At 37.2% G+C, this 14611-nt stretch overlaps 1 protein-coding gene across 3 annotated transcripts in view; it reads left to right on the top strand.

The window, feature by feature from the left end:
* Positions 1-14611, top strand: part of Dpp10 (dipeptidyl peptidase like 10) — a 1656730-nt gene that overhangs the window by 1272263 nt on the left and 369856 nt on the right. For all 3 annotated transcript variants that reach the window (NM_001415116.1, NM_001415117.1, NM_001012205.2), the window contains 1 exon segment: positions 2138-2212. In NM_001415116.1, the coding sequence (NP_001402045.1) occupies positions 2138-2212 (75 nt within the window).

Genomic DNA, 14611 nt, shown 5'->3' with positions numbered 1-14611 from the left:
GCAAATACCATGCAAACAACATAGTTTGCTTAAAGTAACTATTTACTTTTGTTCCTGTCAACTCAACCACTTTCCTGTCTTCCCCTCTGATATGAATGCAACAGATACCTATATTTCATGTAGCACAATTTCTCTACCTTCTATTATTTAACGGTCGCCATGCATTTTAAATTACTTCGTCACAAGGTCTGTATAATTGTTAAATGGCAAGCTCAGAATCCATCAGTTTCATTGTAGTTACAGTAATTGTTTGGTATCAAATATAATTACACACATATTTGCACTGTATTTGCTTTACCCTGGAAATTCTTTTTAAAGAAAGTTTGTTTTTGATGGACAAATGTCCGAGGAGGTAAACAAGAAAAAAAGTCAGAAAATGGCAACACAGAAAATGTTAATAATGTATCTTTTATTTCTAGTAACACAATATACAACTGTAAAACATTGTGGATATTTCAGAATTCCAATGAATCTTTATAAATGTAAATGCACATGGGAACATATGCATTTGAGGTATACATATAACAAATACACAAAGAGAGAGAAACATAGAGTCTGTGTTTCTATTTGTGCATGTGTATGTGTCAAATACAAATAAGCATCTCATGAAGACATCTATATAGAGAGCAACATGGAGACAGAGAGAGGGGTATGGGTTTAAGGGAAAGGGAAGAGGACAGGGAGTGTGTCTGTGTAACCCAAGTTGGACATCACTTGTGGCCTAGATTGACAATGAATTTGAAAATGTTCCTTCTGCTTCTACCTCCAGAGTTCTGGATTTTTAAGTGTTATCCATCACACCTGGCTCAACATTTTCTTTCTTTATTTTGTTTGGGACAGAGTTTCATAAGCTCAGAGTGTGATTACATTACATTGTAAGAAGTTCTCGGAGTTGGGGATTTAGCTCAGTGGTAGAGCACTTGCCTAACAAGCGCAAGGCCCTGGGTTCGGTCCCCAGCTCCAAAAAAAAAAAAAAAGAAGTTCTCAAAAATGAACAAAATTAATTTCCAAAGCAATGAAAGTATACATTACAGAATATTATGTTAAGAGTGAAATAAGAAACACTCAAGTTAATAAAAAAAGAAGTTATTAATAATAACATCATCTTGTTTAAGGATTTTATACAAAAGGTATTTTTGTGTAAATAAAATCTTATACTATAGAACTCAAAAAAAAAAAGAGTGTGCTAACTGGCTGAAAATGATCATGTGATTCTTCAGCCTCTCCTTCTCCAGTATCCATATTTGCATTCACAGAGATGGATTCCAGGGCTTCCTGCATGGAAGTCAAAAACTGTACCAAATGTGCATCATCATCCCAGCCCTGATTTTTCCTTTATTATAAAAAAGTTTTAAGTATGGCTATTTTGATGTGCTCTCTGATGAAGTTTTGGATACACTTTTAAGAAGCTTTTATGTTACTTGATACATTCATACTCAAAGTGATTTTGACAGTATACACAAGACCAACACTAACTCAAGCCAGACAAAAATCACAGCATAGAGAGAGGAGGGTGAACAAGAAACCTTCCATTAGCTCAGTGGCTGTTGGTGTCTGATAGCTCCTGGGAGGGAGACAAGAAGCCTTCTTAAATTATGTAATCACTGCTATGTCAAGCCCATGACAGACAGGTCTCACCTCCAAAACTAGCTGAGCTATACAAACTAAACTAGGTGGGAAACAGAAAGAAAAGAAGAAAAAAAAAGAGATGGGGGAGGAAGGAAGGAAGGAGGGAAGGAAGAAAAGAAGGAACGAAAGAAAAAAATAAGAAAAAGAGAGAGACAGAGACAGAGACAGAGAGAGAGAGAGACAGAGAGAGAGAGAGAGGGAAAGGAAAGGGAAAGGAAAGGAAAGGAAAGGAAAGAAAGATTGATGTAAATGTTGAGTTGGAAGGATTGGAAGGCAGAACAGGCAATTATGGGAAAAGTTGTTTGGAGACATGTATTATTCCAAATTATATTGTATAAAATCATCATTGAATTGACAAAATTAATTTTTCAAAGAATGAAATTATCCAATTCAGAAGATTATGTTGAACAAATTGAGATTTCTCTCATGATTGATATCAATATTCAAGTCATTTTTTTCTGTTACTCAACTCTGTAAAATAATCATTTCTTTCTTTTGATTCTTCTAGGTAACTTTTAAAGCATCCAGACACTCACTTTCCCCAGATTTAAAATATGTTCTCCTGGCATACGACGTCAAGCAGGTAAAGGAACTCTGACTCTTCTGCTGAATTATTCTCTGTGGACCCTGAGACGGCAGTTTGGATTCGTTGTTGTTGCTGCTGCTGCTATTGTTACTGTTTTGCTGATATTTGTGTGAATCTGAAGGATCTACTTGTAAATGTGGCAATTCGGGTCTTCACACACTGAACTACTTTGCCAGATGTGGTAATTTAAAAATATCTGCGTCATATTTGTGCTGTGTGTGTGTGTGTGTGTGGGGAGAGAGAGAGAGAGAGAGAGAGAGAGAGAGAGAGAGAGAGAGAGAGAGAGAGAGAGAGAAGAGAGAGAGCAGAGAGAACACACATACATTTGAATATCTGAATGAGCGTCTGTATATACATTTGTATAAATGCAGGTATATGCATGCCAAGGAACATATATAGAAATCAGAAACAACCTGGGTGTTGCCCCTTGATTTCCATCTTCTTTGAGACAGGACTTCTTTGCTTTTTCTCTGTTTCTTTATACCAGGCATACTGTCTGTGAGCTTCTGTGGGTTCTCCTGTCTTCTGCTCCTACTACCCTATAGAGGCAATGAAGTCACAGACCTTGTGTTATGTGTCTAGTTTTCACTGGCATTCTGAGGATTTAAAGTCAGGTCTTCAGGTTATCCACTGAGCTGTCTACTAAGCACTGTTCATGGCATTTGATTTCATCTATGCAGTGTCAGAAAGTAGAACAACAAACTAAATTAACTTTCAACAACCATGATAATCTTTTCTTGGTCGGTGTTTTATTATTCTACTCTAAAGTTAGAGCATAATTAGTCCCCTCCCAGGGACTAAACCACTATCCAAAGATTATATATGTACTGACCCATGGCTCCAGCAGCATATGTGGCAGAGGATGGCTTTGTTGGGCACCAAAGGAAGGAGAAGTCCTTTGGTCCTGCCAAGGTTGGACCCTCAGTGTAGGGGAATGCCTGGGCGGGAGTTTTGAAGGGGAGGTGGATGGGGAGAGGAATGCACTTATAGAAGAAGTGGAGGGGGAAGGGAGGGGAACACCCTTATAGAAGAAGGGGAGGGGGAGAGAAAGGGGAAGGCTGCTTATGGACAGGAAACGGGGAAAGGGAATAATATTTGAAATGTAAATAACAGTATTTCCAATAAAATTTTTAAAAAAATTAAAAAAAATAAAACCAAAAAAGAGCATATGTGAGACAAGTGAATATTTTGTATATAAATATATTTTGCAGAGTTAGAAAGCAATGTAAGTGTTAACAGGCACAATAGTTTTATAGTGAATAAATGATGGGAGATTACTCAAGGAAGTTTTATGAGCTTGAGGACAGACAATAAAAGTTTATGGAGTTAAGGCAGGAAACCTCATATAATGCATCAAAAACCTTTGGACACATGACATTTCGCAGTTCAGAAGACTTGCTGTTTAGTGCAGTAGCCTTTTGGAGTGTACATCTGATGTGTATTTTAAAGTTTATATTCATACAGAAAAATAAATTATTCTGAAAAAGATGGTGACATTATCATTACAGGCTTATCTCCCTGTTAACAGTCTGTGTTTTTGGCTGACTGGTGTTTTCTTTGTGTTTCTTTCATTTGCAGATTTTTATCAGATACTTGTTAAAGTGAGAAAAATATGTTTTTAATATGAATATGTGAAAACATTAAAATATGATACAAGGTTGCAAAATAGTGCTAAGAGACTTTAAATTTGTATTGTATAAAAGAGAGAACAAAATTTTAGTTATGATTATGTTTGAGTGTGTGTGTGTGTGTGTGTGTGTGTGTGTGTGTTTAAAATGGTACCTGTGTTATTGTCAGTTTATGGGAGTTTCTCCTCTCATTCTACTTTGTAGGTCTCAAATACTGAATGCAGGCTTGTTGACAAATGCCTTTATGTGCAGATCCAGCTTGCTGACTGAATGAACATTGGTATGTTAGCATGTGGTAGTTGTCATCAAAATCAAGACTAGAACTGTCAACAAGATAAACACTAATAGCAATAACAGGGAATCTTGAACTCAGAAATGGGTTCTCTTGAATGTATGTAAGAGAATAAAAACTCTTTAATGAATAAAGTATAGTCTTTTCCACAAATGATGCTGGAATGATTAGATATCTGTAAGTAGAAAGAAAGTAAGAGACCTGCAAATAGCTTACTGGGTAAGTTGCTTTACATCAATTCTAATAATCTGAAGTTGAATCCTGGAACCCATGTAGTAGAAGAAGAGAACTGGCTCACACCAGTTTTCCTCCGATATCATCTATACTGATAAGTGCTCAAACACACTTAAAATACATAAATGAAAGGTAACAAAGGCTTTTTAAGTAGAATAGAAGAAAGTGAGATGGGAAGAAGGGAAGGAAGACAAAAGAACAGAAAAAAATTAAGTGAAAATGTCATCTACACTACCTTCATCTCTTATGTGAATTCAGAATGGATCCAAATATAAATGTATATGTTGTGAGTAAAAAACAGTAAAATTCAGAGCGTGCCCCACATGTGTCCCTTATATATACAGCTCCCAATACTAGATAAGATTAATGAAGCTAATAAGTGCATGCTGACAGAAACCGGATATAGATGTATCCTGAGAGACACAACCAGAATATGTCAAATGCAGAGGCAGATGCTAGAAGCAAACCATTGAATTGAGAACGGGACCCCTGTTGGAGGAATTAGAGAAAGGATTGAAAGAGCTGAATGGGCTTGCAACCCCATAAGAAAAACAATGCCAACCATCTAGAGCTCCCAGAGGCTAAACCACTACCCAAAGACTATACATGGACTGAGCCATGGCTCCAGTTGCATATGTAGCAAAGGATGGCCTTGCTTGGCACCAATGGAAGGAGAAGCCCTTGGTCTTGCCAAGGCTGGACCCTCCAGTGTAGGGGAATGTCGAGGGGGGCAGCAAGGGGGTGGATGGGGAGGGGAAAACCCTTATAAGAGTAGGGGGAAGTGGATGGGATAAGAGAGCTTATGTCTGGGAAGTGTGAAAGAGAATAACATTTGAAATGTAAATAAAAGAAATATCCAATTAAAAAATAAGAAAAAAAACATTAAAATTGCCCCAAATTAACTCTAGGGTCTAGAACAAGGGGAAAATACAATCCTTAGATTATGTACTAATAGTGACGTTTATGAAATTGATAACTGTCATTCTATGCAAAGTTGCATTAAGATAATAAAAATTCAAGCTAAAACCTGAGAGAAATATCTGCAATAACAAATTTGATAAAGGGTTCATGTCGTGGTTTGAAATGACAGATGTCCCCCACAAGGTGAAGTATTTGAACATTTAGTCCCTAGTTGTTGGTTCTATTTGGAGCTGTTAAGGGGATGTGGCCTTGCAAGAGGAAGTATGTCACTGGGAATGAGATTCGTAAATCTATAACTTAGTAAATTTCACTTCAGTGTCTTCTTTCTGATTTGTGCTTGAGGTTAAGATGTATCTCATAGCTTCCTGCTTCAGCCCCACCCCCTGGCTAATTCCTACTACTATGTTTCCCTACAATTATGAGTAATTATACTTTTGAAAGAATAGTCAAATAAACCCTCTCTTCCACAAGTTGCTTTGGATCATGGTGTTTTATCACAGCAACAGAAAATTAACTAATAAATCCAACACATGGTGATGATCTCGTGGGAAATCTTAACAACAGGGAGGAAACAACTATGTGAAAAGAAAAAGAACCCACACCCAAAAAGAAATTGAGAAATGCTGTATCAGTCACCACATACCTATGAAAGTGGATCAGTTGGAAAAAATCAAACCACAACAAAATAGTGCTAACCTCAAATGAAGCGAGCACAAAGAAAAATTAGATCACCTCAATATTGTTATTATCAGCTAAATATTTTTTCTGGGATTATGTAAGAGAGTAAACCTCATCTTGGTAAGTTTTGTATCTTGATGGAATTGTCTATAATAATTAATCTTCTGTTACCACCTAAACCAGAAGGCGCACACCATAGCAGTTTTTCCAGTGACATGAAACTTAGATTCATAGGGGGCTATTAAGTACATATTTACAGCAGTATAGCAGTATTTACTATTTATTTTCCAGTTTATTGGTTTATATATATATATATATATATATATATATATATATATATATGCATTGTACCTGTCTTCTGACACTATTGGATCCCATCACAGCCACCAGGTGACCAGGTGTTTGTTGGCAATTGAACTAGTCCTCTGGAAGAGCAGTCAGGGCTCTTAACCACTAAGGCATCTCTCTTTTCCCTGCTTATTAATCTTTAACACAGGTCGCATTATGTAGCCCAAGATTTCCTTAAAATTCTGTACTTTTATTTGTATTTATTTCCTGGGGAACTTGAATACAGCTCAATTAGTTGACAGAGTGCTCTGCTATCATTTGTAAAGCCTGGTATTTAATCACACTACCATATAAATAAAACATGGTGGTGCATGCCTATATTCCCAGCACTCAGGATATAGAGGAAGAGGATACAGAGTTCAAGGTTCTTGGCAGCGAAGAGAATTTGATAAAAGCTGGGGATGCATGAGACCCTATTTATCACCTTAAATAACCCAGATCTTCTTTCACTGGTAAACATTTAAATGGCTATAGAACCAAGCATAGTATACAACTCAGAAATATAAAATTAAAAAAAAAAAAACCCTCGAGTTATCCAAGACCATGGGTGAGTCTGCAGAGCTACACAGAAGTTTTGAAACCTACTGGGTGTACGCTTCCCTTTACATAACATTCGGAAATAAGAACGTTGAAAGATGAAAGACGGAGAAAGAATCTTTCAAGCATAAGGAGAAAAGTGAGAATTCTCTTTACTTTGTATAGCAGTTTGTTTGCTCTTAGTGGGGAGAAACAAGTTCTGGGTCTTGACTCTGTCAGGACCCTGGATTCTCACACAATACCATTTAAAGACTGCATTGGTTAATATTTAGAATGATTTGGATTTCATGCTTTATTCATTTATTTACTTACATATATCCATATGTGGAAATGTATGGGCCCCAGTATGTTTGAAGGTCAAAAGGCAACTTGTAGAAGTCAGTACTCTCTTTCCACCCTATGCATCTCAGGGATGGAGCTCAGGCCACCAGGTATCAAGCACCTTTGACTACATACGGAGCCATCTCACCTGCTCTTACACATTAGGTGAAACTAGCAGAACGATAAGTGGCATTTCCATCCAAGCACATTTTATAACTACGTATGAATTTATAATTAACTCAAAATAAAAACATCTAATTAGTGAAAAGACGTATTCGAAATTTTTTTCTAAAACTTAAAATTTACAAAAATTCAAGTTTAATTTATTTCATCAACTATGTAAATTATATAAATTTGAACTTTTTGCTAATGTGAGTTCCCCAGAATAGGTGAGTACGGTTTTTGTACTTGTTTACATATTAATTTATTCATGCTAATCTTGTAGAATTTTAAAGATTTGTGAATGAGACAGGTTAAATTAGAAAAGCAGCTCACATACTGAACACACTGAGATATCTTTTTCATGAATATCTCATCCCTGTCTGTATTGAGCACTTATCTGTCTTGGGGGAATGTCCAATGTCAGTTTGTTCCAAATGGTAACAGACAATGTTCCTGTGGATGTTTGGATAAGAATTCCCCACATAGGTTCATATATTTGAATGCTCAATCATCATGGAGAATAATTACTTGAAAGGATTAGTGGATTATAAAGTGTGTCCTTTTTAGAGGAAGTGTGTCAATGGGAGTGGGCTTTGAGGTTTCAGAAGTACATGCCAAACCAAAAGCCTCTCTCTCAACCTCTCTCTCTCTCTCTCTCTCTCTCTCTCTCTCTCCTCTCTCTCTCTCTCTCTCTCTCTCTCTCTCTCTCGTTTCAAATCCCTGGGTTCCTGAATTGTGTACCCACCTATTGCTGCATGAAGTTTATCTCTGCTCTGACCTACTTTGTCCTCCAAAATTGCTGATTATTTTGCCAGACTAGATTTGCGTATTATTAAGGTCCAGGAATTAGCCACATAGTCACGCACCAATCTCAGCCAGGTGTCAATTATTGATCAATACATACTCCGAGACTGATTAATTACTGATAGAGACAGGAGTTGCGATCTAACATGTGGACCCTGGAAAGTCCTCACAGCCATTTTTTTTAAATGGGAAAAATGCATTTGCAACATATAGGCTCTCCAGACAGACCATCTCAGTCTGACCTTTAAGCTGATAGACAGGGCTTAGAGGCCAGGGGATCTCCAAAGTCCATGAGGCCCCATGTCAAAGTACAAAACACACGCTGTTTATTGTCAGGGCAGGTAACAACAGGTCACACTAAGGTCATGAGCGACAAGATGAAGGATGAATGAATATGCATAGTTTTACTAGATAATAGGTGTGTGGATGGAAATTGCTAAGTGGACAAAGGCACATACTACCATGTCTGATAACTTGAGTTCAGTTCTATGGATCCACATACTGAAGAGAAAGCATATTCTTGTGCATTTTCATCTTACCTCTACACACATTCCTCGATGCTTTTGGACCCCTACAAATACACACATGTACAAACACATACAATAAAACAGGTAGATAAATGTGTAATTAGAATTACATGTCACAGAATGGCTCATGCTTTGAATTTAGAAAGAAATACACGTTTGTATTCAGATTATCTATGCATAATATTTAGGGGTATCAAAGACATATCAAAGAAATTTTATTCATATATATTTTACTGGAGCCTGAGGGATTCTGTAAAGCAAACGTCCACAACCATCATCTGGATTAAGAAAGCAAAGCTTTGCTGAGCTCCATTGTAACAACTTGCATGGGAGACCAGTGTTTAAATTTTACTGCTTAGCTTTTTTGGTTTTGCATTTGATATATTCTCATGAAGAATATTCTTAGGCATATGTTCTTTCTTATCAAATATTTCTTATTTATGGTTCTCAGCAGTTCTATGACAGATTGATTCTTTTACTAATATACCCTATATTACACTAATACCGTGGGTGATCCTCTCCACTGCTCACAGAAGCTGTGAAACTACGCACATGAGTAACAGTTTATATTGATTACAGTTTTCCTTTTCTCTCCCCTTTTACTGTGTGCAACCTGACTTTCCTGTAACCTCCATTGAAGCGAGTATATAGCAGTCAGAGCAAACTGCTGAGCGCTCAGGTTGGGCCATCCGAGAGGAAATAGTATTCATTAGCCGAAACCTCATAGAGCTTTCATATTCATTAGCCAAAACTTCATACACCTTTCATAACTCGGATGTCAATACCATTCTCTAAGAAGAAGGGGGTATCAAAAATGTGTGCCACTTTACTTGGAGGGTTTGCTCTGGCATGGCGGTGGGTTTGTCCTTAAAGTTGCAGCTGTGCTGGCCTTTCTATCACTAGAACATCAATTCAAAATCCATCAAGGATCAATGTGTAAACACTATATACTGAATTCTAATTAATTTAGAAGTTAATGAAATTTTCATGGTATATAATGTAGTTTTAATTTTGTTCCATTCTATTTGTGTTTATATATATATATATGTAAGAAAGCATAAACATAAGGTAGTGATAACTTGAAAGAGTCAATATTGTGTTTATAATGTGAATTCATGTTTGTCAGTCTTGAACCCAGCCATACATTATTTTTGATTCTTAAGTGGTATTTGTGACTTTTTCTAGGCTTAGACATTATTCATCTTTATATTCAAATTATTCCTTAAACAGTACATCTAAATGGCATAAGTTGTATTTTAAACAAATTAAACTAAACCATCTTATTATAATTGAGAGAGACAGAAACAGAGAGAAACAGAGAGAGTCAGAGAGAGAGACAGAGAGAGACAGAGAGACAGGAAGAGAGAGAGAGAGGGAGAGAGAGAGAGAGAGAGAGAGAGAGAGAGAGAGAGAGAGAGAGAGAGAGAGAGAGATCTGCACACATGCACACACAATCGTGTACAGGTCTGCTCCTTATGGCATATTGCTCTCTGTTCAATACACTCCATGCTCTGTAGAGTGCATTTGCTGCTATTCAGACTTGGCTGCACCCACACTACCCTGTAGGTCTATAGACAAAGTCCTCTTTATGATAAATATCTGTTTTAACTAAGAAGTAATAGCTGTAAAATGAATCAGGTACGCACTACTGCTTGAAAAAGTAACTCTTCTCTAGTGAATTATCTAATTAAATTCTGGGTCTTAATACTTCAGTGCTTTACAATTACCCAGACATTTTTAAGAAGTCTGTGGGAGTACAGTCTGGCCATTGGATAGTCTAGGCCATTAAGCTTCAGACATTTGGGGTGTACTGCTATTTTGACTAATCCTGTTAATGATGAACTTACAGATAGACCTGGGGAGATGGCTCAGTGGATAATAGTATTTTCTGTACAAGTATTAAGACCTGATTTCAGACCCCAGAACCTATTTGTATAAGCAGTTATTTCTATGATTTAGAGTTAAGGGAATGGAGGTGGAAACGAGAGGATGCTGGGGCTCGCTGGCTTGCTGCCAGATTGGGTTCAGTTTCAGTGTAGATGTTGTCTTAAAGGAATAGGGTAGAGAGTGAGAGAGTAGCATGCCTGAGATTCTCATATAGTATGCACATACATGTGTGCCTACACCGACATACACAAATGCATGCAATATTAATATTACTGGGAGTACAGGCTATATTTGGATGTATGGTATGGCTTCTTAATCCTCAAATAGTTTTGCTTGCTCTTTCCTGCTTTGTGCTGCTGTTTCCAAATTGTTTGCCTACTAAACTTTCTGCTTACTGAAGCAAGTCGATAACACAGCATTAGTATAGTTTATATACACTTGTTCATATGTCTAACTATGTAGGTATACAAAGGCACAGTGAAGGGAGAGGAATAGAGAATTTGAAGAAGTGTCCTGGTAGCTGATCTGCATTTTGTGAACTAGTGACTCACATACTCATCAGTTCATCCCAAATGGAAACACCAAATTTCAAATAGGATTTGCCATTTTTCCTAAATACTTATTATATTTACTTATTTATTTTATGAGTATATATGTGGGCAATCATGCATGCCATGTTGCATGAGTGTAATTCAAAGGACCACTTTTTCTGTCTTTCTAACATATGGGTCTAGAGGATTGAACTTGGGACATCAGATTGGACAGCAATTGCCTTTACCCACTGAACCATCTTGCCAGTCCAGCTCTAGATTTTTTACGCTGTAGGCGTATGTGTGGAGTCTGAAAATGATCTTCTTGTACAGCTTTGCATATGTTATAACATTTAGATCATTTGTTGTAGACGTTGCTATGACAGCCATCTACGTATATAAATATATAGATGGTTAACTAAATCCCTCCCTCTGTGCATGCATATATGCCAATACATCATACATGTGTGTATATATGTGTATGTTTGTGTCTGTATATCTCTGTGTGTTTGTGTGTGTATGTATGTATGTATGTATGTATGTATGTATGTTTGTTTGTATGTTTGTATGTTTGCAAGTGAGCATGTAGAGGCCAGAGGTTCATGTCCTATGTCTTCCTCAACCACACTTCTGTTTTATTTATTGAGATAAAATCTCTGACTGAACCTAGAACTCACTAGTTAAGATAGACTATCTGGCCATCAAGGACTAAGGATTTGCTTGTCTCTACTTACCTAGTGCTGATATTCAAAATTTGTACACTCCTAAACCCAGCATTTTACATATATGCCATGAATATAAACTAAAACTCTCATGCTTGGAGGGAAAATACTTTATGGACTGAGCCATCTATTATCATCTTTGATCACAGAAGTTTTAGCAAATGAATATATTATATTTTATTATGTAGAAGAAGCTATATTCATTGTTTAATAAGATTAGACACATTATTCATCTATGATTCATCTTATCATAAATCACTTCAACCTTACAGAGGATACAATAAAATACTATATTAGCAAAATGTTCTCACTGTCAAATAGGACTGGCTGTATTCTATTGACTTCATACCAAACTAATGACCAACAACAGTAATTCATTGTGAGTATGAATGTTTGGGGTCTAGAATTCTTGAAGGTATTGGTTTTAGAGGGCCGGCATGATATACTTTCTGTGATGACTGAGATGGCAGAGGTGGCCATACTGTGCCTTGACTTAGCTGAAGGAAGGATCTCTCCAAACTCCTTTACTCACATTGTTGACAAGTCTAACTGGCTGCCATCCCAGAGTCTCAGTGGTTTTCTTGTGAGCCTGGCCATGGGCTCACATGGCATGACATCTGTCTTGTCCCAGAGTGATGGTTTGGCAGAGACCGTTGGTATCTGCAATGCCTCAAATAATAAGTTACTCTTAAACCACATCAATTATTCTTCCATTGTCCCATGTCACACAATAACAGCTGTGCTTCCAGGGTGGGAAGTGCTATAGTAAGGAGTGGAAGTTGTTGGATGGGATCCTGGATAGCTCTTTTGGCCAAGGGATGGCTCTTTTGGCCATCATCAACTTAGAGACCTAGCAGTTGAACTGTATAAAGGCTCAGGATAGTAAGCAAGGGATCACCTTGCAAACATGACATTTGAAAATGCTCGTGTCTTTTAATCTGGCTAGCAGATATTTGAAACAATGGACTCAAAAATTGAGAATTTCCTCAGAAATGTCATATTGAAAGAGGGAAAACCCTCCAGCCAGAGGGTTTACTTCTTTCCCAGAAACAGATTTAGAACTTGTCAGACCACCTTATTGGATAATTCTGAAGCCCAGATAGTAACAAGTCAGCGGTGTGTGGGCACACTTAAATGTGCATAACAGTATTTCTTTATTTAAACCACAGAGTCACTGTAGGACTCCGAAGATGGACCTTGAGAGGAACACTGGATCTCTTTGTTTCTCTTGAAAAATGAAGCCATATTAAATACAATCTCCTTTTATGATATCTCTTACTCATTATTATTTGACTGTTGTAAGTATTTTATTTTAAATTATATATGCACACGTGTTTCTCCATGTGGGTTTGTGCTTCTGAGTGATGGCGTCTACAAAAGCCAAAAGAGGACATCAGATTCCATGGAGCTGAAGTTACAGGTGGTTGTAACCTGTTGTGAGTGTGTGGGATGGGAGAGGGTGAGGACTGAACTGAAGTTCTCTGCCACAACGGCCTTCACTCTTAACTGCAGGGGTGTCTCTCAGCACCATAATTTACTTATTTTAAATTTTTTTCAAGAACAGGAATTTCAAGTCTCTACTTCTTGGGGTATAGACTGTGAACACAAGTGACTGACACCTTCAAAGCTAGTTATAGATTATAAAATGAATACTATTGAAATGAAGTAGCATAGAACAAAGAGCTTGTTTTGTATGTGTGGCAACCACTGCTTATCCTACAAAACCTGGTCCTCTTTTTATATCTTGTGATTGTGTGTGTGTGTGTGTGTGTGTGTGTGTGTGTGTGTGTGTGTGAGAGAGAGAGAGAGAGAGAGAGAGAGAGAGAGAGATCAGAGGGAGAAAGTTTAAATAAGATAAAAAGATCACATTATTGAAGATAAAACTTAGTAAAATATAGAATTAATATCATGTAATTGAGAAGACGTACTTCAGTCCAAACTAATAATGAAAGGCTCTGGGTCTGATGTTCAAGGACAATGATCAGCTAGACTGTCCCTTTTAGGTAAGAGCTTGATTTAGACATATTAATGCAACAGAAGAGGAAGCAGATAGCAGTGTGTCAGGAGCTCTAGGAGAAGTCAGGCCCACATGGCAGATTAGTGGACGGGAGACGAAAAGTTTCTTTGGTTTGTTTCATCCCATAGCTAGAGTAGCTGTTGCTGTAGATAACCTACTGATGCTCAGTTAAAGAATGTCAGGTGATGGTAGCCATTCCTATGGGTCATGGTGGCAGTTAGTCAAGAATCTAGACAAGCAAGTTGCTTTAGTTCTGGAAACCAAATTATTAAAGTTAGCTATACTTGTTGTTAGAATTCAACCAAAATAGCATTTTCTTAAGTTAATATATACCAAAAGTTTTCACCTGATAGTCACAGGGAAGTTAGACCAGACATCAAGGTGGAAAAGAAAAAGAATGACTATTAATGAGGCTAAATAAAGTCTAAGATACAATTTAATCTGGTACTGAGCTGAAGCATGTCAATTGCTCCACAATCCCCAAAGTTCCCATGAACTAAGGAACTTTGCAGAAGATTCAGTGGAAGGTATGGATCTCTCTAAAACCTCTGTTCACATTTTCTTCAGTCTCATCCTGCCACAGAATCAAAATGATAAATATGTTTTTTATTGCAGAAATAAAACTTTTCACATCAAAGTATATAGAGATTGTATACCTATTGTTATTTGCATCTTCAGGTGTCCTGGAACACAGAATTAAATGAGAGACACAAAGACAGGGATAGGGAGACTAAACATTCTTCAGTAGATATAGATGGAGTCATTGTTTGTTACATGCTCAATTTTGG

Source organism: Rattus norvegicus, chromosome 13 (genome assembly GCF_021556685.1).
Source record: "Rattus norvegicus strain SHRSP/BbbUtx chromosome 13, alternate assembly SHRSP_T2T, whole genome shotgun sequence".
Lineage (NCBI taxonomy): Eukaryota > Metazoa > Chordata > Mammalia > Rodentia > Muridae > Rattus > Rattus norvegicus.
This window is presented reverse-complemented; position numbering and strand designations above follow the sequence as displayed.